The sequence below is a fragment of the Hipposideros armiger genome, unplaced genomic scaffold (assembly GCF_001890085.2).
Source record: "Hipposideros armiger isolate ML-2016 unplaced genomic scaffold, ASM189008v1 scaffold_363, whole genome shotgun sequence".
Taxonomy (NCBI): domain Eukaryota; kingdom Metazoa; phylum Chordata; class Mammalia; order Chiroptera; family Hipposideridae; genus Hipposideros; species Hipposideros armiger.
The window spans coordinates 1318420-1346252 of NW_017731713.1; the positions used below are offsets into that span (position 1 = coordinate 1318420).

At 39.6% G+C, this 27833-nt stretch overlaps 1 protein-coding gene across 2 annotated transcripts in view; it reads left to right on the forward strand.

Annotated features, from left to right (window-relative positions):
• APP (amyloid beta precursor protein) overlaps nt 1-27833 on the forward strand; it is a 198856-nt gene that overhangs the window by 74868 nt on the left and 96155 nt on the right. The window contains exons 10-12 of one of the 2 annotated variants that reach the window (XM_019662036.1): nt 7335-7534; nt 22625-22792; nt 25064-25120. In XM_019662036.1, coding sequence (XP_019517581.1) covers nt 7335-7534; nt 22625-22792; nt 25064-25120 — 425 coding nt within the window. The remainder of the gene's footprint in view (nt 1-7334; nt 7535-22624; nt 22793-25063; nt 25121-27833) is intronic. The other variant, XM_019662035.1, reaches the window with a different exon arrangement.

Here is a 27833-nt window from a genome sequence, read left to right on the forward strand (position 1 = left end):
CCTTTCACTTGGTTTCATTGTATCTTTTTTGTTTCACATCAGAACAAAGTGCAGTCTCACACTCTTCCCACACCCACCCCACCCCATAATCCGTCCTCTATGCAGGGGGTCAGCAAATTTTCTGTAAAGGACCAGATAATAAACATTTAAGGTTCCACGGGCCACATACCATCTCTGTTAAATCTTTTCTTTTTACAACTTTTCAAAAATGTAAAAGCCACCCTTAGGTCACAGGATTTACAAAAATATGTCAGAAGCCATAGCTTGCCACGCCTTGGTCCCATGTTATTGCTCATTTATCCTTCTTTGAGCATTCTTTGTGTTCTTGTCAGCTGATTCCATTTCAGACGCTTGGGTTTTCCTCCCTCCCGCCACAGGCCCTTTGCACATGTGTAGAGCTATGTGTAGAGCTTTGTGTAGAGCTATCTTTAGCTCCCAGACTTCATTACCTTTGGGTCTCTTTTAGGTCACATTACAGTTATCCCTGACTTCCTCATGAATGCCTCACTGGACGCCCCAGATCTGGTTAGATCTCATTCTTATCTCCTAGCCATTAATAATCGTGATCATGGTAGTAATTTTACATGTATATGGGTGATGATGTCATTGTCCTTTTGGCTGTTAGCCCCCTGAGCTACGCTTGCTCCCTGGTGTATCTCTCGCTCCCGGCACAATGTCCCTGACTAGCCTCCCAGCTTGCACTCTCGTCTCCCTAGAGTCCACTGTCCATCCAGCAACCACAACCAAACCCAGCGATTCACAATTTAAATCAGATTGAGCAATTCTTGTGGCACATAAGTAAGCATGCATGCCCTGCTTGCGCTTGTCCCCGTCATTCACTCCCTCCGAAGCTCGCTGGCTCTTTGTTGTGGTTTTTTATCTTGATCATGCTAAGCTTGTCTTGTCCTTATGCCAGGGCCTTTGCGCTTGCTCTTAATCCTGCATTAACCGTCCACTCAACCTGACTTTCAGCATCTCATGTCTCAGTTCCCACAACCCCTTCTCCGTGGCCTTCCCTGACCCGCCCTATTTGAAATGCTTCCCCTGTCCCCCACACACTCTTTTCTTTCTTATTCGTGCATGTTGTGCCTTCCCCACTAAAATATATAGTTAGAGAGATCAGACGCTCACTCACCTACACTGGTGCCTGGCGCTTGGGTAAAGCACAATCAATATTGTTAATTGAATGGCTGGTGTATGGTGTAAAGAAGCACTTAACAGAATGGTTTGATAGAGGAGGGAATTCATGCATTACCATTTTTTGCTCATTATCAATCGCTGTATATCCCTTTCAAGTCAAATACGTAACTATCCGTTGACTAAAGAAAAAAACATCTGAATCCCTGGCCTCTGCAGTTTGGCTTACCTCACTGTTAAAACTCAGTGCCTGTGTGAAATTCTGGTGGAGGCAAGCTTATATACTTGTTATTCCTGATTGTGCATTATATAGACGTCTCTGCCTCTTCCTCACACCCACTTTTCACATCCTACCAGCTCAGACACCTCTAGCTCACCAGAATCACTTTCTCCTTTGAATTTCTAGAGCATTTAGTATGCAATATGTCTGTTACTCATACAGTCATTAGTGTAGATTCTTTTGCCCAGAATAGGCATTGATTAAATGTAAATGAATTATGATACATCTTAATGTCAGATTAAGATTGTGATCTATAGCTCACCCTTAATTGCCTGAGTCATGAATTTGCAGTGTCTCAGTGTTGTCCTTACCGTTCTAAGTAGGAGTCTGTAACCCAGGCCCAGCTTAGGTTTGTAAACTGTCTGCAAGGAACAGAACACGCACCGCTGGTGGTAGGGTGCCCTAGGATGGTGTACTGATGCAAAGATGCCATCTTTTTGTATCTTTCCACCCTGCCATCCTTATCAGCTTCTGCGGCTTAATGTTTATAACCTAACGATGGAGAGATGGAGATTGTCCTTACAGAAGGGCAGAACGGTAAAAGGAGCTAAAGTGCTCTGACCACTGAGTATGATGAACCTTGTCGTCAGTAAAGTGAAAACTTTCCTAGAAGACCCCCTAGAATAACAAGCAGGTGTCATCCTCTGGACTTCTGATTATTGGAAATGTGTGTCACTTGACCTTCACTAGCTGCAAGGGAGTCAGGGCATAGAGAATATGGCTTCTTTCTTGCCCTGGTCAAGGAAGGGATGGGAGGTATAATCACAGGTGTGGGGGAGGAAGAAACTTTGCTCTCCCCGCAAGTTTCTTCCAGCTGATCTAATGGTCAGATAGACGAGACAGATTAACAAGAGAAAATAACTAAATCTAGTATAGGTATGCATGGAAACCCCACGTACTTGAGTCATAGGCCCACATTCATGACAGAAAAGGGAAATGCGTATATATGACCTTCTGAGCTAAGTGTCACCTTGGAGCTTGGGGGGAGAAGGGCATCGCAGGACAATAAGGAGAATAGAGGTTCACGAATTTAGAATTTTGCTCTGCCCTATAGATAGGTAAAAAGTCATTTTTGGTGATAACTCTTACCATGGGCCCAGCTCTTAATTTAAAATTCTTCTAGATAGTTGGTGAGCGGTGGGGAGAAAAGGAGCAGATGTTTTCCTGGAGTCGCAGGGGTCTCAGCTGCCTTTAGCTCAAAACAATCCACGCTCCACAGAAACACATTTTGGGGTGACTCGTCCTGAACCCCTACACAGGTATACAGCTGGGTGAATTTTCAAAATGGAACACAGCCGAATAGCTGACAACCAGGCCGAAACACAGCCTTGCCAGCCCCCAGAGTCCCCTCTCCTGTCCCTCCAGCACTAACCTCCCTCCCCTTGCCCGAGTGTAACTCCCCAGAGTTCTGTCAATACAAAGGACACCTGTTTTCATAGGTGATATAAATAGAATCAGATGGTGTGTCCTCTTTTTGTTTTGTTTTGTTTTTTGCCTTAGCTCTCCCCATCTTGAAACATTTACTTGGAATCACAGAGAATAAAGCTTCTTTTATATTTTCTCCCATTTTTCTGGCAACTTCTAGTTTTCTTCATTTAACAGCAATAATTCCAGGCATTGCTTTCCTCTGGGACACACTGTCTTATCCAGCCATTGTACCCTCCAGGTTAAACGGGCAGCTGTGAGAATTGGGGCAGAGAGGGGAAGAATGCCTACCTTGTTTTTTTGTTTGTTTTTTGTTTTTTGTTTTAATTTTTTTAAATTTCCTCTCTCTATTCCCGACTCTGGGGTGACTTTTCCCCTTTCTCGATCAGCACAGCAGTGTCTGAGCCTCTTCCTGCTGACACTTGCCTCTCTGGTTTCCCTTGGTTGGTTGTTGCATTTTGGGGACTCACAGCTGTTCTGTGTTCACTCTCCCCTCATACTGCAGTAGTTCAGGTCCCGTGATTGTCCAATTCACGGAAACCATGGGAATCAGCTTTCTCCCTGCCATTTCCTCTCCTTTGTCCTACAAAGGGTAAGAAAAAAAATCAGTCTTAAGAGAGACTGAAAGGAGACAGCTTGTTTAGAGAATGCTAGGGGTGAATTGTTTTGCATGACTTAAACAAAAAGCAGTTCACGCTGGCATGTGAATCAAAATTTTTCACTATCTAAAGGGAATGTCAGAGAAGGCAAATGCAAATGGAATTCTATCAAGGTCAGCTTTTATTTAGAGATACAAGGAGAATCACCTTCATGATCTAGTATATCCTTCACCTCCTAAAATCATGCGTGCTGACACAAAATTTTATCATTGGTGATTTATTTCCTCATAGTAATGTCCCTTTGACCCTTTAGTCTCCTCAGTAGATTCAGATACCTCTGAGGTCGTCAGCATTTTCAGATAGTTCCCTCATTCTTCACAAGTGTTTCTCCTGAGGGGAATTGAAAAGCTGTAAAGACCGCCTACCATACATTGACAGACGCTGAAATGTGTGAATGTGACATGAATATTCCACTGTGTTCCCAAGGTATTCTTTTGTTGTGAGTTGTTTGATTGTTTATTTTTATAAGGAAATTGCTTTATGACACTTGGTGACATTTCCATAACCTGGCCCCTGCTTGTCTTCTTGCCCTGTGATCAGCCTTCCAAAACCGGGTCACCTTAGTCACAACAGAACAAAGCTTCGCAGCAATGGAAGCAAAGGTGGAAAAGTAATTTTCCCCCTTTCTGTCTTTCCTGCTGTTTATGAAAACTGAGATTGGAGGTCGAAACCTTGGCATGTTTGGCATTCTTGGGGAAGAGACACCATCATTAAAACATAACTGTATGCTACTGTTTTAATAGTGTTCGCATAAATAATTGGATTCATGGACATCTAAATTTCATTCCAGAAATCAAAGCTATGGTAATCAGGACCCGAGTTCTCTTAGGCCTAGTAATTTAATTCCTCCTCCAGCTGAACTATTATGTGTCTCTGTTCCTTGTTATTATGCCAGTAAATTGCTCAGGCAGATGTAGTGATGGATGACGGGCATAAACTATTTCGCTCTTGTTCACGGCTAGACGCATACCAGAATGCAGATCACTTTAAACACAGCTGTTTTTGTAAGCGCGTTTTCTGTGTGGAGCTGTAAGTGCAACATTCAAGTCATAACAGAGGAGGTGTAGGGAGGTTCCTGGGGGTACCCAGGGTCGTGGTTTCACTGCTTCTCCCCGCCCACCCCCCGGGAAGCATGGTGCTGTCTGAACCCTGGATCACATGCTCAGACCCTGTCACTCCATTCATGCCTCTGGACAGCATGCACGTTTCATGGTTTAAGGAGAATACTGGTTTCATTTTATTTTTCTCCCTGGTTTTATCTGAGTTTTCCACTTTATTTGGAGAACTAAATAGCATTGGTGCCTATGATTTTATTGACTACAGAAGAGGGCTTATACACAATAAATTGGCTGATGAATGCATTGAGTCATCTTTATTCTTTTCGCAAATGGTATGACATTGAGACTCTATAGAAAAATGAGAAGCATACTGGATAAAATTTGGGGTATCCAAGCAACTGCTAAGTTTAGGGTTCTTTTGAGATGTTGACTCAGGTAATAAACTCTTATGCAGAAATTCAAGCAATCAAGAAAGCAATGATTGCACCCCATTTCTCTCTAAGCAGATGAAGGCTTATACCATCTGATTATCAATGCCAGTGTTTTTCTCTTCTTCTTCTTACCTACTTCTTGTTGAAATCAGCTTTCAAACATATTAGGGAAAGAGAACAGTTTTCCGTGGTGTAGAAAATGTTAAAATAACCAAATAAGATCTTCTGTATTAACTTCACTTATTAACACACTAATAATTCATTCTTATCAACGTTTTTGTTAATAAGTTTCTCCTTATTCTTTTCTTGAGCCACGTGCTTCACCTCCTTCGTGTGTGTTCACTCATTATCTCTTGCATCATATTTAATCAGAATCAGAAGGGTCATGCATATGTTTATGGATCTTGCATGTATTCAAGTTCTTTAAATTCTGAGTTAACAAGGAAATTCGTCTTGTGCTGTATGCATCTCTTCACATAGCTTTCCCTTTTTTGCCCTCAGCAAAGTTAATAGAGGGTCAGTTTTTGAGAGCCTTTTGCCATCTTCCTTTCTGTCTTCCTAGATTGTGGGAACCTGTTGTTTCCCCCATATGTTAGAAATCCGATTTCTTAGACCATGCTGAACTCACTAACATTCCATGGAGGTTGTGTCTGACACAAACTCGCCAGGTTCCTCTCCCTTCTTCCTCAGTAAGCTTCTCCTTGCAGGCAAGAATCAGCAATGGAGTAGTAATTCTCCTCTGCTGTCCCTTTTTTCAAGGGAAATGTAAATGTCAAATGGCAGCCTTCAACCCTGTTCCTGTGGTGCTTCTTGTCAAATAAAGACCCTGGCAGATATTCCTGATATGTTGAAATCTTCTCCCACACCTAGATCTTTTTACTTTATTGGTTTTGTCGTCTAATCAAGTAAGAATCATCTATTTTTCCTGTCTGGCCAGATGGAATGTGATGTACTTTCACGATTTAACACTTTCCAATTTTCATTTATCATTTTTCACATGACGATGTCTGCGCTGACAGGTACATGATTGCCTCAAGGATATTTTACTAGAACTTTCTAATTTTGTTCCAGACATGCCCTTCTTTTGCCATCCAAATTTGCCGATTTCTTACCACTGTGCATCACTGTATACATATTTAATAAGACAAATACTCATTCTGATCCCTTTTCCAGTTACACTGTGACTTACAGCTCTCTGTTACCATAATTCTCAGCGCTGCGTATTTCAGTGGTCCTCAGAATATTGTTCCCTGTCCACCAGCATCAGCATTGCTTGGGAACTTAGAAATGAAAGCCCTCAGGCCCCATCCCAGACCCACGGGGTCAGGAACTCTGGGCATGGTGCCTAGTGATCTCCGTTTTAATAAGGTTTCCGGATGATTCTGATACTCAGTGAAATTTAAGAACCACTGAGATACCTGATACTCTACAAAACTTATACAACTGGTAAGACGAGGGAGCACACCTGTATCATTTCGGTAGGCATCACTGACCACTGGGTATTATAGATTTATTTCAGCCAGTTTCCTCTTCCCCCTCCGTTTGCAATTTAAACCTTCAATAGCAATATCTGAACCAGCTTCCACTTACTCTTCTTGAGTATTTACTATGCAGACGCTGTGTGGTATTTTCACGTACATGATGAGAAGTCATTCCTGTAATACAGTAAAGTCCAACACGTATTGGTATTCCCCGCCCCCCTATTTAATAGACTTTACTTTTTACAGAAGTTTTAGGTTTATAGACAATTTGAGCAGGAAATACAGAGAGCCCCCCTGGCCCCCCTCTTTGCTTGTCTGACCCCTCCATTTCCTCGGTGCTAACATTTTGCACTGGTATAGTACAATTGACCCAATATTTATACATTAACTTAAGTTTGTAGTTTACGGTAGAGCTCACGTTTTGTGTTCTGTTGATTTTGATAAATGCATGATGTTGTGTATCCAGTTACAGTGTTTTTACAGAGTAGTTTCACTGCCTGAAAAAAATCCCCTGAGCTTTGCCTCTTCATCCTTACCTTCTCACCCTAAACCCCTAGCAACCATTGATCTTTTTACGGCCTCCATCATTTTGCCTTTTTCCAGAATGTCATATATTTGGAATCCTGGTATCCTCTTTTTACAACTGCATAAACTAAGAAGAGCTGTGCGCAAGGGTGAAAAGTTGCCGACTTATTGAGCGGGGGTCATACTCTGACCCGCTGGCTTTTCATGCCTTGTGTATGTTTTCAATTCAGTGCCACATTCCTGTTCAGATTTCCAACATTCCTCATCATTGATTTTTTTTCTCCTTTCCTGAAATTGGTTGAAATGACTATTACTGTTACTTCTCTTTCCTGCTCCAGTGAAGACAAAGTCGTGGAGGTAGCAGAGGAGGAGGAAGTGACGGACGTGGAGGAAGAAGAAGCCGAGGACGATGAGGACGATGAGGATGGTGAGGTCGAGGAAGAGGCTGAGGAACCCTATGAAGAGGCCACGGAGAGAACCACCAGCATTGCCACCACCACCACCACCACCACGGAGTCTGTGGAAGAGGTGGTCCGAGGTAACCCACTCTTGGCTGGGATAGTCTTTCTTGGGGAAAAGGAAAACAGCAGTGCTTGAAATTTCTATCTAGCTTACCGTCAGTGGCTTCCCAACCAAAAATAAAATTCTAAACAATTCTTATGCTTGTTGAACTCTGCTGGTTAATAAGCAGTCTAACAATTCATTTCACATGACGTCCTGGTTATACAGTCTGTTCTGTATGAGCAGCTTGGCAAATCCCAACTTGTTCTAAGCGCCACCTAACCAGGTGTGGTCTCTTTTGACAAAGGCTGAATTAGTTAGGTGACCTGGGTATTCATTCCCCTGGCAGTGGGTGTGTCTTACACTCCATCATCACCTGTTACCTCTGTCAATACCTAGGCTGTGAGTTCCTTGAAAACAAGGACTGGATTTTAGTTAGCGTCGTGCAGAGTGTCTGCCTTAGAAAAAGTTCAATTAAATCTTAGTTGAGTGAGTAGTTGGAATTAGATTTCATTAAAGAAGAAGGTTGTCTGGTGAGTATCACATTATTGTTTTGCTGTAAGATTAAACTTGGTTGATTTTCATTGCCTTTATTTCATTGGGGGAAGAGGCAGTGCCTTCTTCGAGAGGTAGATGTAGCATTAATACCTTAAACTTTCTTTTTCTGTTTATTTAATGTTCCTCATGGGAATGTTGTGAACTGAAAGAACTAAAAAACTTCCTTTTTTTCTCAATGAAACAAAAGCAACCATTGAGTTTATACTTTACAACCAAATGTTATTGTAACAACTAGTGAATTCTTGGGTTGATTTTCTTAAAGGGTATTTATATATTTTACAGATAGTAAAAGATACTTCCAGGATTAGCTTGAATGAATATGGAGGGACTTGGTGAATTTCATTGTACTACAAATACTTTTAAAGTCTACCCATAAATGTTACAACAATGTCAGTCTTCCTCTCACTTTTTATTAAGGTAAAGTTATTTCAGCTCTACTGTTAAATTGGAGCTTAAAATGGGATGTTTTCTCTGCCTCAAGGAGGTTTCCAATGATCACTGTGGTAACTTCCTTGCATTTTTATAACTTTATTGAGGTACAAAGTACATATAAAATACACTCATTTTTAAGTGTATAAGCATGTAATTCATTGGTTTTAATACATTTACCAAATTGTGCAGGCATCACCATAATCCAGTCTTAACATTTTCATCATCCCAGTAGCACACACCCATTCACCGTTAATCCTTGTTCTCAGCATAAGCCCTAAGCAACAACTATCTACTTTATGCCTCTACAGATTTGCCTTTTCTAAACATTTAATGTAAGTGGGGTCATACATGGTCTTTTGGTGTCTGGCTTCCTTTACTTAACATAGTGTTTTTGAGGTTCTGCATTTCTTTAACTTGCTTTTAAAACTGAGATGCATTAGCTTAAAATCCATTGTATCACAGTCTTAAAAAAAAAAAAAAGATACAGTACAAGATGGATGGTTTCTCATTCCCTACTTAATGACAACTTCTTATTCAATGTAGCACATAAGTGCTTGTGTAAGTAGATAGATATACCTTTAGGTAAATGCATACTTTGAGGCACTGTTTTTAAATACCTGTGCCACCCTTTCCCAGGGTATTTTTCATAGGCCTTGTAAGACCATCTGTGACAGATCTGGCTGAATGAACTTGTTAACTTCTATTTTCCTAGCAGCGAAAGACGTTTTTCAGGGCTTTTCTTTTTGAAACCTAAAAACATGTGACTGCAAATTACAACAGCTAGTAATTTGCAGTGGGATTGATGTTCTTTCCATGAAGACGGCTGTTTACACAATCATGAATGTCCACTTTTCAACATTAGGTTTTAGAGCTCCTATTTGGTTTAAGCCATTTGCTAGGCTCAATGGGTCATATAATGAGAACACACAGGATGGCTGACCCTCATGGATGTGAACATCTAGTAGGAAATATAAGTCAAAGAAATACAAAGTCATCTGGATAGTAAAAAGTATGGGCCTAGAGCCTACTTCAAAGAGTAAGAGATTGATTGGAGAAGGCATTTGAAGTAGAACTGGAAGGACTGTGGTGTGTCTATCAATGGATTTTGCTATAGGGTACTTTAGAGTCGGTAGGAATAGCAAAACCAATATGATGCCACCAAAATATACACGGCATGCTTGAGAAACAGGGTCAGTCCAATATAAGCTAAGCAGACGTCTTGCAGAGTAGAGTTACAAGACATTGGGTTGGGACTAAAATGTGGAGACCATCAAGCCAGGCTGGCAAGTATGGACGTTAACTGAGGATGATGAATTCAAGACCTACTATGTGTTGAGATTTTTCTGGTAGAAACAATGTAGGGCTTTTGCTTTGATGTTGCTGCTTTTGAGGGGGATGGGTGAACAGGAAGTGAGGTAACGCGTGTATTTCAGTGAGAGGATGCCACATAAACTTAAGCCCATATTTCAGACCAAGACAGAATTCTCTTGCACTAGTAAGGCCTTGTTATGTTCTAACTTAAGTCCAGTTCTTTTTGCTGCAGTTTTCTGTAAATGTAGCATTACTAGATGTTAAGATAGACATTGAGGGACATATGTTATAGTATATTCTATAGAAAGACAAAGGCACTTAAAAGAGAATTTAGTTATTATAAAAATCTCCAGGCTAAAGATACACAAAGGAATACTGTAAAAGATAACAAATTAATGATGTTGATGGCAAGAAGAGAATGAAAGCAACCTTCTAAAAGTAAATACCTGCTCATTGAGAGGGACCACATGTTAACGCCAGAAATAGAAGAGATTTTAATGAACATTCATCCACTCTCATCTGAGACTCCTGAAATGGACAAAAGCTACAACTGAGGGAAGTCTTTCTGGGAAAGGAGGCCTAAGAAGGGAAACATGTTATGGTATACCATAACATGTCAGAGAGCGTTCAGTATTCCCAGCTAGTTCTAATAATGAAGTAGACGATTTAGATGCCACCATTAAAGGGACCAGCGACGTACAGTCCTTTTCCTCCACGAAGCCCCTTTTCCTTCCTTTTTTTGTATAGAAGGTGAGTTAGGGGTCTTCCCTAATAAAGAGCAAAGGTCATGCCATAGGTGATGGCTAACTTTGTAAAACTCTAATTTCAAGTAGCCTGCCCCTGAGCTGAAAATACAGATCAGAAGTGACTGGCAAAGAAGAGATAATGAAAAAAGACATAATCTAGTTTTGAATGTGAATGTTTCAGTGCCCGAGAGAAAATGTGATTTACAACCGTACTTAATAAGAAAATTGTTTCTTCATTACCAATATACTGCCACTAATACGAGTCCTTAATGTGCTTCATAAGAGAAAATTCAATATTTTTCTAAAATTTAAAAGAAATAGGCAGAGGGAAGAAAAAAATAGGGCATATCAGTAGGGTCGTAAAATTTCCAGCCATTTTGTGTCAGAATCAGTGACACCAGGGTGGAAGATGTCAGTTTTAACTGTGTTACCGATGCCAGTGGAGAAAGGTGTTGTTTGAAAGGGAGCACACTGCAGCATCCATCTGGCTTTAAGGTTTATTGGTTTTGGGGTGTTAAGAAGAACTTGGATATGGATCTAAAGGGATAAGCCAATACCAATTTGAATAAAACAACAGAGGGTGCCAAAAAAACGTATACACATTTTAAGCAAGGAAAAACCTATTAAAATTGTAATACTCAGTATGTACTGTTAACAAAAGATGAATACAAATCACGTTTGACTTCTGCAATTACAAGAGGTGCTCATAGTGGTTCCCATCAGCGTCCAGACGCTTCTGATAACGGCGAACTACTGCTTGAGCGGCGTTAACCAAAGTGTCCACTTGTATACATTTTTTTGACATCTCCAGTAGTATATTTAGACCTTGTTCCTAATTCTCTGTGTTTTGAACAGTGATTACTCTTCATAAACCCAGACCATCCAGATAATTTTTGACCCGAACATGAATTCTGAACTAATTACACATGAGTATGGCAGTAAATAATAGAATCTTTGATTTAATCTAGCCAGTTTTGTCCATCCAGAGTAACTGTGTTTTTCCCCTTATATCCATTTGTTCAGCAAGTATTCCTCATGCCCCTGCTGATCGCCAGGCTCTCTACTGCTATGACATATGTATTAGGGGATTGGCTAGCACTGTGCTGTGGCAGATGGGGCTGGAATTCCTGTGTTTTCACAATCACCACACCCTTTGCACTTTAGGGTAGTAGTTCTGTCTTTTAATCCTTGTAGCTGTGCTGTGTGGTAGAAATTTTACTTCCCCATGTAAACCAAGACATCTAAGACCAAGAGAAATTTTGTTTAAATTGCCCAAGGCCACAAAGCTGATAGTGGTGAGGATTTGGAACCAGATGGGTCAGGGTGTTTCTATTACACTAATGTCAAAATTTTCCTTGTCCTTGCCCTTTTATTTATAAATACATACTATTTCAGTTTAAAATGTGCTTCCTTATAAGTGTGTAATCCTTTGCTATAGGCACATATGCATGACCACACTGAACATTTACTAAATTTTAGAATTCTTATCTCAGTAATAATCATCAGGGGTCAGTAAACCCCATTTGTTTACATGTTATCTATGGCTGCTTTCATGCCATTGAGGCAGAGTGGAGTAGTTTCAGAAGACACCATATGGCCTACAAAGCTGAAAATATGTGCTATCTGGGCCTTTATAGAAAACCCCTGCTACTATACATTAGGAAAAAACCATGAAGTTCTTTATATTTCAGATATTATCATACCAAGTTAATGTCATTAAGGTAGTTTTATTATGGTTAGAAGTACACTAGTATAAATAGTATTTAAGAGAGGATTTTTAATAATTATATGGCGTAGATCCAGTTAAGTAGCCATGGTAAGTCTGTTTGTTTCATGTGTGTGGTGTAGATGCTGATAGGATGTTGAGTGTTTCTTGCATGAATTACTTTTTTTTTTTTTAGCTGAGCCATCCTGCCACCTGTTGGCAGCTCAGCGGCAGCTCAGCTTGGGCTGGGAATTGAACCAGCGACCCTGTTGCTCAGAGCTTGCACTCCTGAGCTAGCTCTTAACCAAGTGAGCCACTCAGCTGACCTTTGCACAAATTACTTTTGATGATCCACGTTAGGTTCTTGATGGTAGTGCCCGGCACATGCTATTTTAGTTTGTTTTACAAGAATAGGCTGCCCACAGTTAAATTCTGGCTCTACAGCCTATTAACTGCGTAGATTTGTATCAATCAAATAACCTTTAGCCTCAGCATTTCCTACTATAAAATGGGGTTTAATAATACTGACCTCATTTTAATCATTTTGTGAGGATTAAATGAAATAGTCTACTGGGAAACAGAGTTATTTGTAGACGTAAGTGCTCAATTAACAGGGTGCTATGGTTGTCATGGTTATAAGCATCATTCTGATCCTCCAGAGAACTAATGCTCACTACTTAATAGGAATGCTAAAGATAACAGATTGCCATCTTAATTATAAAAAGTACCAGTGTGACATATCTGTACTTACTGGTATAATAGAGGTGATGTTCCTAGAACTATTAAGAATAAAAACCAGCGTACAATCTGTTTCTGGGTCAAAAGATATTGTATGAATATATATATTGTGTATTAAGATATCTGCAATTAAATTTTATGTCCAGCTGAAAATTGAACCAAGATAGTATTAAATGCCACTGCCTTTCAACAGAGTGTTTCATTTGAACCTCTTGGAAGTTCATCTATTAAGTGGACAGAGACACGGATGTAGGTGACTCTAAGCATCCCATATGATGATGAAGTTTAAAAGTTTGATCTAAATGATCCTTTGCCTTGGGCTAGGACTGAATGCCACAGAATTAAATGATTGTTCTTCTCCCTCTGGTAACCATTAATCTGGGAGAAGCGCCATGGGATTTTCTGCTGTGGCTTCCACCAGCATCAACTAGGCACTCCTAGGTACTGGACATTGCCCTGGTTGCTGGGGGCACAAGGGTATGAACATGGCGGCCGCTCAGGTTGCGTCCAGTCATATCTGCACACTCACTCCTAAGGAGAAGCAGACTCCCCAACCTGGCTGGGAAGGAACTCTAGCAGCACGGCAGAGGAAAGTGCTCGGCCTTCAACTGTGGCATTGCCGAGAAGTTGGCTTTTGAGTGATTTTTAAAGGAGAATAGGATCTTGCCGGTTAATGGGGCACCAAATAGAATGACTTCAAGAAGTAGCATAAATCAGCGGCTGGCACTGATCTCAAGGGCAGAGGAAACAAAGCTTAGCCTTATTCGCCCATCTGTGATGTTACCTGTCTGTAATGGATGTGACACAAGGTATCCTGTAATTCACTAATAGGGTTCTTGCGTATCGTTCATATTTAATGTTTCGCAACTTTGGGGGAAACTTGCAACGAACATGAAAATGTACTCACATACTTGCGTTGGAGGCTGAAGTGCAGTCCCCCTTTCGAGGGATCCTTTACCTCTGTGTTTTACGGGCCACTCCTGTTCCTGGGCCAGAAAGCAGCATCCTGTCCAGTGAAGTCGAGAGAACTAGTGTCAGCGCCACGCTTAGAAGTGAGAGGTGCAGCCTGTCATTTAATGTCCCGTGGCACGGCAGCCATTGATTTTGAGGCATTTGATGTACTCTTTCATAGAAGCCAAGTGAAGCAAGGCACTGAGAAGCTTCTTTCTACCTAGTTTAACGCTCCCAATTCAGAAAGCCCACTCAGATACTTAGGTTATTTAAAATTTGAGCGCGAGGAACAGAGCCATATAAAAAGTTGTGTGTGTTTATACATTTATAGTTTTCTTGTTTTTAGTAGCAAATTTATTGAGATGCAGCTTGCATTCCATGAAGTATAGAATCAGTGGTTTAATATTTTTGCGGAGATCAGCCTTGTCACATAGAACATTCATTTTTTCAACTTTATTTTGCCTGAAGTATTCCATTGCTAGGAGTGCTTAGTTACTTTTCATTTTCCATGTCTACACTTTTCTTTGTGTCAAGGTGCTTTAATTTCATGTTAGAATAGTGGGAATAAAATGTTAAAGGAATTTTAATACAATTATGCCTGGCATTTATTAAAAATAAACATTTTCAGTCCAAATCAATTAAAAGCCAGTAGCTGGATTTTTAAAGAATGTTAATCTTTCTCATGGCTTCCCCCAAATCGGTTGCTGTTCAAAACATATGTCTCAGACACAACAATTTCATGCATCTACACAATGCAGAGTTGGCAATTAGGAAAAAAGACAAACCTAAGAAAAGAAATCTAGCAAATAAGAGAGCAGTTCATTGAAGCATGCATGTCATTGTCATAGGCACACCTTTTTACTAATCTACTAGGTCTGACAAATACGTTTGCAAACTCCCTCTAGAAAAAGTGCTACATACCTCATTGATGAATATCACTACTGTCACCTTAGAAGTACTCTCCTTGGGAAGCTATGCACTGATGCCAGCACCTAGTCCAACCTTTAAAGCAATTTTGAACTCTTTTTCTGGAATGGCCATCAGAACTGTCATCATATTACCCTTGATGCCTTGAATGTCATCAAAATGTCTTCCTTTCAATATTTTATTTATCTGCAGATTAAGAAAGAAGTCACTGGGGGGCCAGATCAGGTGAGTAGGGAGGGTGTTCCAACACAGTGATTTGTTTACTGGCTAAAAAGTCCCTCAAAGACAGTGCCGTGTGAGCTGGTACATTGCCAATTGATGCAAGAGCCATGAATTGTTGGTGAAAAGCTCAGGTTGTTCTTGTCTAGCTTTTTCATGCCACCTTTTCAGCACTTCCAAATAGTAAACTTGGTAAACTGTTTGTCCAGTTGGTACAAATTCATAATGAGTAATCCATCTGAAATCCATCTTATGAAAAAGGTTAGCAACATGATTTTGACTCTTGATTTGGACTGTTGGAATTCTTTTTGGTCGTGGAGAATTGGCTGACTTCCGTTGTGCACTTTGACACTTTGTTTCAGAGTCATGTTGGTGCCCCATGTTTCTCATCAGTGATAACATGGTCCAAAACATTATCTTCCTTCTCCAAAAGGTCTTGGCAAACTTCGACTCTCCTTTGCTTTTGTTCATCGGTGAGCTCCTTCGGGACCATTTTTGCACACACCTTTCTCATGACAAGATTTTCAGTTAAGACTTTCCTGTTTTCAAATCAATGTTTATTTGGTCTGCTATGCTTCTCACAGTCAGCTGATGATTTTAACACACAATTTGACGAGTTTTTGAAATGTTTTAGTCAGTTTTCCTTGTTACTGACTGCCCTGACCTCTCTTCATCAGTGACACATTCTCTCCACTCAGAAAAACATTTAATCCATTTGTACACAGTCGTTTTCTTCATGGCATTATCCCCATAAACTTGGACTAACATGTCCTTGATTTCACATCCACCCTTGCCAAGTTTAACAAGAAATTTAATGTTTGTCCGTTGCTCTAATTCAAGCTCAGACATTCTCGTGACAGCACACAAAAACACGCAACAGTAATGAACGCCACTCAGCAAGACACCGCCACACATCGACATGAACACAGCTGTGAGACACTGATAGACCAAGGTTATGAAACTTTACCGAGCTGTTTGTACAGTGCTGCCAATGTAAGCGCATGGTAGCAAGTCCGTGAACGTAATTGTCAGACCTCGTATGCGCACTTCTCTTCATAAGCCAAAACCTATGCAACTTCTTCCTCATCCTTTCCCCCTGGTCTTTTAGAAAGTGATTGAATTTTATATATCTACTTTTGACGTTTCAACTGCACATAAAACACGGTTAGTCACAGTTTTTCTCAAATGTTAATGTCCATGCATGTCACCCAAGGCACTTGCTCAACACAGATTCTGAGTCAGTAGGTCTGGACTGGGTCCCAAGCCCTGGGTGATGCCGGCCCTCCTGGTCCTGGGACTGCACTTTCAGCCGTGGTCTCTACTAGTGTTCCCTCCATACTGTGCAGATTTAGGAGGTTCAGGCAGGGAGTAAGAAACTGAAATGGAAAACCATCCTTATCTACGATGTTCTTAATATAGTATCAGATATCACCAAGTGGGAGAGAATCCTCATATGTCTACCCACCAAGCAATTTTGTAAAAGTTCAGCTGTCAATACCAAGCAAATTATAAAGTCTTAGAATTGCCCTACTTTTTCTAATTGTTGCTAGTTTCACTTGTTTTTTGGATATTTCTGGAGACAACCCGTTTCCCAGCACACCCCCCCACAGGTCAGTGAGAAAAATTACTTCGTCTTACTTCCAACAAAGGACATGACATCTTGTCTTGTTCAATGTTTCGCGCTTCTTGTAATATTGTGTTGTGCTTCAGACTAGCCACACAGCTTAGAGATAAACAAGTTGATTCCCCTAACAAACAAGACACAAAGGTATCAAGAAAAGTCATAGTGGTGCCCTTTTGTGAATGCCAGCCAACACCACTAACACAAGAGTGCTGATTATGCTAAATGCTTCACGAGTGCATCTCCTTTACATGCTATTTTATAACTAATGTTTCATCATGGAGGGAGATGAGAATAGGGTCACGTATAATTGGTATGATAGATGTATTGGATAGCCTTACAGAATCAACACAATTCAGTAAAAGTCAAGTAAACTGCAGATATCTTCTAGAGACTTCCGTAACAAATCAGCACCTGTCATTTCATACTGAGTCAGTGATTTCATTACTAGCACAGCTGCTCCCATCATTTGTTGATATATTTCAACCCATATTGGAGGCTTACATGAGATTTGTCATAGGACTTTAGTTGAAGCTTCCTTGCCTAATTTTACATGCCTCTATTTAGTAAAATGTGATTAATAGATAATAAATATCTGATCATTTATTGCCCTGATCAGAGCAATTTTCTATTAGACACGTTTTTCAATTACTACTTGCTGATATTTGCAAGCATATTATAAATTCTCTTTTGCACAAAAAGTACCTATATCTGTGGTTGTGAAAAATACATTGTTAAAAAATAATTAGATGTCTAGTATATTGACTTTTTAAAATTTTCATCCATAGGTGTAAGACACAAATTTGTCTACTTATTCTTTAACAGAATGTAAGATCAGTTCTAATAACTTAGGCTCATGAAGTCACCTTACAGAAATATTTAGAATTGTAGCAATAACTTAATCAGGCTGAAAACTAAAGTTATATTAATGGCATTGAGGTTATTTGGTTTCATTTTTAATGGAGTGAATGATTAGGCACGTATGTCAACATTTATTTGAAATATTAAAGATAAGCATATTTAGTAGATTTCAGTACTCTGTCATTGTTTTTATTTTATTTTACTGTTAATATTAAACAGCTGACTTACTGTGAGGTCAAACAATATTTGTCTTGCAAAATATGTCATCTTTAACTCAAGGAAAGTCGATCTATTGATTTACTTTGCTTTTTTAGTAGGCATTATAATTATTGCACATTTGAAAATGGGATTTTCTCCCCATCCTAGTTGCCACTTTCACAGCTGTCTTTATGCTGAATTTTTAAAAAGGTGTAAAAGTAGCATTCAAACTTTGGTAGTCCACAAAAAACAAACAAATAAAAAAAAAGTGCTCCAATTTCAAATGTATTCAGAGTTAATTTTTTGTGATTAAGCATTATTTTTCGAGCAGTGAAACATAATTATTTATATAATGGAGAGAGCTCTACCTCTGTTCCTGTCTTGTGTTTATACAATATTGATTTTTAGAAAATGAAATACAGCGTGGAAAGCAGCACAAATCTCAGCAAGGATCTCCTTACCAAGATGAAAAATGCATAGAGCCTTTATTTCAGCACATAAACTTTTATACTGCTTTGTGTACACTCAGATTTCAGTTTATTAAATAGCCTTTTTGTCTTCAAGGGTGAATAGAGCTGTTCTAAAAGAAGAGATAAGCCTTCCCTGACAGCAGAATTCAGCTAGATGAATATTAGGAAACCAATTTGTGATCTTAAAAATTTAAGAATTAAATATGAATAAACAAAGATTATCGTTCCATAGATGTCCATCTAAGTCTGTGCCTATGTTTCTAGCTAACCTGAAACATTCTCTTTGAGAAATATTCCTGCTTCTATTATTCTAGGCAGATTTTTCTCCCTCATTATATGTAACCCCTACTTTGAATGGAAATAAAGGTGTACTGGAATTCCAAAGACACATTTAGCAAATGATTTCAAAATTCCAGTTTTTCATTTATTATTTTAGGTTTTGAGAATAGAATGAAGATGAGAAAAGGAAAATGTAGTTTTGATTTTCAGATGAATTCTACTTGAGGCTACAGTAATAAAAGGTCTAATTTTACATGCTCTACATTTTAACGGGTGATATTATAAATAATTTTCCACTGAGTGGTTATAGTAATCAATATGAAACACGTTTTTCATTGAATTTTTTAGAGATTTCTGTAGATTAGGAAGGAAGAGATTTTTCTATTCAAAAAAATAATAGTGTAAACATAAGCTTTTAAAATCTCTTGAGATTTCTTTTTCTCTGAATCTAGTCATGCAGCTTGTAAATGATGATATTTCAGGACTCAATGCTTTAAAACTCTTCTACTGGGTTAGAATCTGGATTAGGTAGATTGCCTGGTAATTTTCCATTACAAGGAAGGAATTTAAAGGAAAGTTTGTCAAACTGAGATTTATAGCCCTTTGATGGAATTACTCTGAAATGATAAGAGATTCACGGAAAGAGACAAGGTTAGAAATCGAAGGCAAATTGAATTCCCAGCATTCCTCTTATGTTTTGAATGTGGGATTTTTTTTTCCCCTCTCATTTTTTGGGAGATACTGAATAGGTTCATATGCAGTGAAAGAGTTAGTGCAAAGATATCCTGGATAGTCTTCACCCAGTTTTGTCCATCGTTACTGCAGTATCACAACTGTGAAACTGACATGATCCTTTAACACTTGTTCAACCCAAGTATGTGCTGATTTTCCTTTCTTCGGAGAGTCTTTGGCCATCTCCTTAATACCCGTTAATACCTGTATAAAAGCATTAGTATAAGACTTCCCCAGTGCTGACCCCTTGCCCACCTCTCAACCTCTCCCAAACTAAGCAGTTTCTCTTTTCAACTACATGGGTATTTTTTTCTGAAATGATGCAAGATTAGAGAATAGGTCAGAGAGATCGAATACCGCGTGCCCTACAATAGAGTAAGAACTTAATTATGGGTGAAAGATGAAAAATGAACGGTTTCACTCAGAGTCCCCTCTGAAATCAGCGTTACTCCTCTAGTCCTAGTCCGAAGGAAAGTGATGGGAAGTTCCAGGTTGATGGTTGATCGGCAATGTTGATAATTGGCGGGATTATAATGAGATACCCGTTCTTGCCTGTCCAGGCTGACTCTGGTATGAGGCAACAGATCAGAACCAGCTGGATGGGGTGATTGTCTCTGACAGGTTCCAAAGTGACAGACACATTCTCATCCCTGTTCTTCTAGGCTCACGTATGTCTACTCCTCAATATGTTATGTATTTGACATTACATCATCATATACTGTTATACCAGCTGTGACCATATTATGTGAAATATCCTTTTATATGTGGGTACCATGGGGTTGATCGCTATGCCCCACCATGTCCACACACACCAAAGTCATGAAACTATTTGGAGCCATTCTAAGTCAGTTCAGCAGCCCTGATAATGCCAGGAGAGCCAACAAAACATTCTGCAAATGGACATTACATCACTCTTTTCTTTGCCTTTTCAGATTGATGGATAAAGACTCTTATTGGAGACTCCAATAAGAATTGTGGGTGTCTCATGTAGCCCCTTCTATTAGTTGATTTGTAGATGGATTTTGAGTCCTGAATGCTTTTTTGGTTGATTGGGGCTCTACAAATTAGCTGTGACAAAGTGTTTCATAGCCATTTAGATTCAAGCAGAAGAAAAAAAAGAGAATATAATTTAAAAAACAAATGTGCCATTATGTCCCACTCTTGATATAATAGGAAAACAGCAATATATTCTAATGTCATTTAAGTTCAGGACTGAGAAGTTTTGCCTTTATCAGTAGTAGGAAATTGTGACTGGGATATACAAGGGCAGAGATCTATTATGGATTATATCCTATGATCATGATTCTTCATCCCATTACTTAACTTGCACCCACCCGAAATTCTACCACTTTTATTAAGCACATGGGAGATGTCGTACAGTCATGTTCCCAGCCCCTGCAGAGCTGCGATGTGTACTACGGGGCCTGTGGCAGACAAGTGTCAGAACACACGTATTTGGTGCTCTAGCGGTATGAAATGTGAGAATCGGTGTAGGCTCAGAAGGCACCGTTGCCTGCAATCTTGTTGGAATAGTGAGCCTGAGGAAGAGATGAATGAGAAGTGTTATCATGTCTTAAAGACAAGAAATCGTATGTTACCCGAACATGTACAAACTGGTGAGGGAGATACAGGCAAGGAGGGAAAAGCCAACCTGTGGGTACTTCTTACTACTGAAGACAAGGTCTAGGAATGGAGGCAGCTGGTGGTTGTAGTTGTCGTACTCCACATTTGGGCTTGGTTTTTAACTTTGCAGCCCAGAAGCTGCTTTGTCAGTAACTCAGAGGTGATCAGACCCCCAAAAACTAACTTATTCTATGGAAGGTAGAATGCTAGTCCTTTCATTTTGGGAGATAAATGGAATTGCCTAGTGGATGGGATACTTGTGTCAGCTGGTTGGCAGATTTTCATCATCCTGGAGAATTCTTTGCAGAAAGCAAACTAAAACACATTGTAGCTTGGCGAGCACGGACTGTCAAAGCAACAGTACTGAATGAGATGATTTTAAAGATGGGTGACATTGAACTTGATGCTCCTGGAGTCAGATGTTTCCATCTGAGAACCATCTAAAGAGAGCCAGAATCATCTTAGATATCTGTTACACTGGGCATTTCACCTGCAGAGAGTCTGACCCTCACCACCTGGGGCTCCGTGCTGACTGTCCCCCCACCCCCAACTCTTAGCATCCCCATGAGGGCAGCAGCTCCTGGTTTTGCCATCATCTCTTGGAAAGAGCAGTGAGTCCTGTGTATAGGGAAGTAAAATAGTAGTTTTCTTTTACATCATCCACATTGTGGATCTTTGTCTTGGAGTGATTGATTGGGGTCAGTCTGTTGAATATTCCTAATTTGGAAGCTCTGGGTTTGGCCTGGCTTTTATCTTTTAGAAGAAGTGCGCTTCCCTTGGCATGTTAGTAAAACTAAGAATAAGCAAGACATCTGGGTGTGCTGTGGCATCAGCAGGCTCTCTGTGAGCCTAGGCAGGACACAAACCAAGGTGGAGAATTGTGTTCCATCTAACAAAAATGGAATACACATGCAAAGTAGATTTCTTATTCTAATCACTGTAAAATGAGATGAGACAAGCTCCTACACTTTGAGTCAATCAGGGGTTATGAAACTGATCTTGGGGAGGGTGGCAAAGCGCGTTGCTAGGTACGGTGTGTTTTAATGTAAAACAATACGTGGTATGTACTAACAAATTAGAGTTGGTTGGCTATATTTTATTGTTTGGAACATTATTGTCCAAGGGACTATACAAATAAAAATTGTTTTTAACTAGAGATAAGCAACTTTAAGTCACATTCACAGATATTACATATGCTTTCAAATACAGTCCGTCAGTGGAGAGACTGGCCCTCTCTGAAAACTGGACCACATGCAAACTATATGTAATTATTTTATACTCCAAGTCATGGCAATCATTTATTAAAGAGAATCAGGTATTTGTGAGAGGTTAAATTATTTGCATCCTAACCAGACACAATCCTTTTTCCTTTAAAGTGAATTCGAAGTTATTTTCAAGAAGAGTTGATTTTTTTTTTTATGATGAAGAAATGTTTTGATGTGCAGACACCTTGAGGCATTTAATATTAATCTAAAAGCCGCTGAAAGATCTGTTCACCTCTAGCTGGAATCCTTTTACTACTACTGAGAGCTACACTCATTAAACCAGATATGAATGCACTGCTTTGTTTCCGAGGTAATTCTGCTAGGTCATTAAATTCCTCCGTAAACCGTAAATGTTTGACAGACGCTGCCTAATAAACGCAGGGCAAGTTACCACGGGGAGGACTAATGCGTTAGAAAAGTAAACGTGTACGTGAACAGTGAGCCGGTACCTTTTCATGCTAAATGTGGTTCCCCACATCTCGTCTGATTAGAGGTGTGCTCAGAACAAGCCGAGACCGGGCCATGCCGAGCAATGATCTCCCGCTGGTACTTTGATGTGACGGAAGGGAAGTGCGCCCCTTTCTTTTACGGCGGATGTGGCGGCAACCGAAACAACTTTGACACAGAGGAGTACTGCATGGCGGTGTGTGGCAGCGTCAGTAAGTGGACCTTCCTCAAGCCCGGCCACCTTTCGTCTTTCTCGCCACTGACCGCTCCTTGTAACAGATTGGTTTTCTTGACTCTCGGGGCTGGGTCTGTTGCTCCCACTAACCCCATTTCTGTCAACCTCTCTACTCTCCAGGCATCACCTCCAGTATGTTAATCATGAGCACACATCTCCGTCTCTCTCTAATAAAGCATGGCCATGGGTGTGTACTTTTACTAGTTGCGGTGCCTACCTCTTGCATCTCTAGGGACTTTTGAGTGCTTTCCCCTAAGCCCAGCTGGACTTGCTGTTTTGTCTTCTCAGCTGTTTTCTGCAAACGTATGTGTATGTTGTTTGTCCGTGTACATGTGTGTTCAGGTCTGTGCATGTACACTTCATGTGCAAATAAGGTTTACCACTGAAAGCCTGACTGATGAAGCTTCGGTTGCATTGGTAAGGCATATTTGCTGCAATGAGTATCTTTAAGTTGCTTTACAACCTGGGACTTGGATTGTGGTGGCGAGGGAATGTGACAACTGAGCACCTGCACTTCAAATGCCAGAGGGCAGAAATGTCCCTGTGGCCCCTGAGCTCACACGTGGACATTTGCAATGCCAAGTTCTTATGTCTTCTCTTGGAAATAGAAGAAAATTCTTATTAAACATTAGAAACCTTCAACGACAAAAGTCTCGGGGAATATAATTTTCAAAGCCTTTTTCTCTTGAACTTAAAGCTTTTCATAACTCTGGGGGATAAATAAATGAAGTCACAATGACTTAAATGGGACTTGAAACTTTTTCCACAAAGGTAGTTCTCAGGAAGTAATACACTAGATATATGGGACTTGTGTTCTTAATAGCCTTCCACATTAGATTCCCAATTCCATTTCATTTGCTTTTTGTTCATGAGTAGGAAGTTTTAACTCTTCTAGAAATAATTATTTAACTCATCAATTAAAGGTTAAATTCAGTAATTATGCATTGTTTTGTTTTGGGAGACTCTTGCCCTTTCTCCCTTGTCTTGTGAGGGTGACAGTCACCATTTCCTGCCTGGGATTCCTAGAGATTATATAAATGGTTTTCCTGTGTGATCATAGGATTAAGCTAACAACAACAGGACCTGCGCCATTAACACCATCTGTTTGTGAAGCCCTATATCTGATGGAATAGTTCCTGTTGGTCTTTTATGTAGGAGATGACTCCACTTCTGTCTAGAGAAGTGAGAACAGGTGTAAGCGCTGGTAACCCCAAGGGCATCTCTTCTGGCTCTGATTGGACGATTGCAGCTTCTAGCTCAAAAGACTCCTTTCTTCAGTTTCAAACAAAGCAGTTAATTAGGTCCGGTACCAGGGAACACAATGGGGGATTCTGTTGCCTGGAGCCTTTTGAACAAAGGGCTTTTGTTAGTGATTCTAAATGGTTTAGCTGCTGCAGGAGATTTTCTGGCAGATTTCCAACTTTTTTCTCCCTTTCCCTAAGGTGGATTTGTTTTTTGGAGTATAAATATGTATATATATACATAAGAAAGAGAGTTTTTAGAAATTATTAGCAGTAATGGATTTGCCACAAGAGTTAGAAATTTTCCCTCCCAAAAAAACCCTACAGCAGCCCCTCCACCACACCCTCTTCGTTTGATCAGTTTGACTTGACTCAGGCTGGGAGCCAGCAGGGAGCGGGTACCCCAGGTCAGATGGAGCCTGTGGAGGTGCCCTGGATGGCACACATTTTGCTGAGATTTGCAAAAAGTAGATATCCCCAACAAAGATGTGATGGATAAGCCAGTCAGTATTTTGTTTCAGGGGAGGTGGGTTCTAGAATAATTTACCAAGAAAGCAAACAGGAGAGGTCGAAGGTCAGGAAGATGGGCAGATAACGTGTCCATAAAGTAAAGCCTCAACACCTAGCCAGCACGGAGCGGGAGGCTGCCGCCCTGTGAAGGGATGAAACAGACAGAGATGCCATGAAGAATGGATCAAAAGGAATTGCTGATGCTTGGCACTTAGGAGGAAGGATGGGAGCAAAAAACCCTTCAACAGGGTACTTGGATGTACTATCAGAGGCAGAAATAGCCAGCATTCTAAGATGTTACTGTGGAAATACATCTTAGGTTTATACGTTTACTTTGGTTTCCTGCTGGAGCCAAAACTAGGGTATTTGTTTAGGTTTTATTTTTAATTCAGTGATTTTGTTTTTTTCCTTTGATGAGTGGAATCCTGTGAGTTTCAGCCATCATTCCCATGTTTTCTATTTTTGTTTTTAGTTATGTTCTTTTATTTTCTCCATAGTGTCCCAAAGTTTACTCAAGACTACCCAGGAGCCTCTTCCCCAAGATCCCGTTACACGTATGTCGTAATGCACTTGAGCGGAGGGGGCGGGGGGAGTCCGTTGCATGGCTGGATTATAACTCCAGCATCATCACCTTCTTTGCATGGTTCTGTTTCTTAAACACCTATCTTTTAATAAAATGTTTATTTCCATTGCCTTGCTCGTAATTAATTATATCTGATTTTGCCAGGTAACTTCAGCTGTCCGGCTAAGGGCACGGACTACGCTGCTTCTATTCCTACTTTCCTTTTTATTTAGCGTGGTTCTATAAGATGTCATAGATACAACATGACTATTGTGTTTTATTTGGCATCACTGTTTTATTTTCTAAAGCTAACAAGATGGCACGATTTAACAAGAGGCCATGTTGATAAGTGTCTTGTTTCCCTGAAAAATATTGAACATACATGCATTGTACTAGCTACGAGTCCAATGCGTATGCAGTGGCTCCCATCGTGTGTGTTGTAAGACAGCTGTTAACACTTTAAGAAGCGGGAGAACTATCTCGTCCTCCTCTTCTTGAATGCACAACTAGTGGGACAGAGGCACCCAACTTCTGCTTTTATCATTAAGATGTAGAGAATGAACTTCCTATAAAGACACGTTATATCAACCTACCTTATACTGTCTGTGCTTTGATGATTTCACTTAGCGTATCAGTCTAGGTTAGTTTAAAAATATGGCATTAAACACACAGTTACTCATTTTAAAATTTGGATTATATCCAGAAATAGGTTTATCCAGAGTTAAATTAAGGATGGTATATACTATGGATGCTTGTGGTTGTTGGTAGAAGAAGCGACCCAATTTCAGTTGTAGCTTAAATGTAATGAAAATTAGCATGTATCGCTATTATCCTAAAAAATATCAAGTCTCAAAATTGATAAAGCCAATTATCTTTTTTTTAAAGATAAGTTATATTTGGAGAATTATGTAATTTACAAAACATTTTATCATAGACCAGAAAGTTTTTTAATGGCCTCTATAAATTCAAATGTATTCAAAATGTGTATATCTTTTGAAGGATGTGGTTTTTCCTACCACACCTAAACATATTTCCTATGGTCGTGAAAAAGCATCCTTTTTAAGAACAATGGAAGTATGGCAAGTGAGTAGACATAGAAGGATGAAGGAAAACTGTAGATGTTACACTAAGATTGATAATGCATTGATCTGCATAGTATGCTGCATTTTGCCAGGCATTTTCATGGATCATTTATTTTTCTCAGGAACATTTTGTGAGCGTTTTCCTCATTTCCTTTGTGCACATGAGAAAATGAGACTTAAAGTGTTTAGTGACTTGTCCTCATCCATCAAACATGGCAGGACCAGGTTTGAAACCTAAATTATTCTGTGGCTGTGCTCCATACTCCAAATGGCCAAGTATTTGGTTCTGACATTGTTTTCTAGATTAGAAAAATTATTATATTTTTGAGGTTCGGAAGCACATTTTAAGACTACAAGAGAGTGGAAAGTGGATAAAGAATATTAAAAACATTTTTTCATAAATGCCATGAATGTAACACACATCAATAAATTAAATGTCTTTCCCACATGCTTATTTCATTTTAACACATAAAATAATTGTATTTTCCCATTTTTATTAGTTAATTGAAATGAGCATCATCATTTGATAAATTTATTTTCATAAAATACTCGCGTCCTCAACCTCTTCCAAACAGACATTGAAAATCTTTTGTAATTATCTGTTCCCCAGTGATTTTCTCCATCTAATAGTGGTGCGTTTGGGATCCTGCCACCTTTCCATTCTACAATGATGTAGTATGATATGGACAGTTATATTTTCTTATCTACCTGCAGAGATGATTCAGTCACAGCAAGTAAAGGGTTTTGCAGTGCTAGTACGAACAGACTAGAGAAAGCATATAATTTCTAGTTATTTATAGCTTGCGTAGCTATGCTATCTTATTTATAGCAAAGCTGCACATCAAAATTGAAACAGTCATGGTCATCTGGAGGTCAAATGCAGATAGCGGACTGAAGTTGGAGAAAAACAGCCAGAACTAGGAAGGGGAGAAAACCCATTTGATTGGGCAGCTTGGGTTTGCACTTGACTCCTTCACCAGCTTAGGACTAACTGGAGGGTATCTCTTTTCACAAAGGTTGTTTTTGCGGGTTTCTCAGTCTAAATTGCTTCTAGTCAAATAATAAATATGAAATGAGGTAGAAAAAGCTCTTCAGTTAAACTGATACAAGGTCATACGTATGGAGAAAATGCGTGATGGTCTACATTATAAATGCAGTAATTTTCCTGTCAAGATTATAATTAGACATTTCTAGATTTTACATATTTGTCATAAAATCAAATTTTGAGCATTCCAATTTTAACGGACACTTGATTGTTTTGGTTTTGTTTTTATCATAGATAAGAATCTAAGCTATAGATAGAAAGGATAGAGATGTAAAGCTTTCATGTTACTCTTAAATTTATGGATTTGAATCCTTCTAAAAACCCCTTTCCCATGTGGGATAAAGTATCTTGTGAACCCGGAGTTGTTCTTGACGTTACTTTTTTGTCTGTCCATTTGGGTTTAGAACATTGAAAAAGTTTCACAATCAGTCTGCTGAGTGCAATGTTTGTGAACAGTAACATTACTTGTATAAATATGTATCGATTACTTTATGTTTCAAATAGAAACTATGATCTTTTTTTTCCCCTAGTATTCTCCCCATCAGATTGTATCTCCAAAGGCAAACAAACTGACTCCT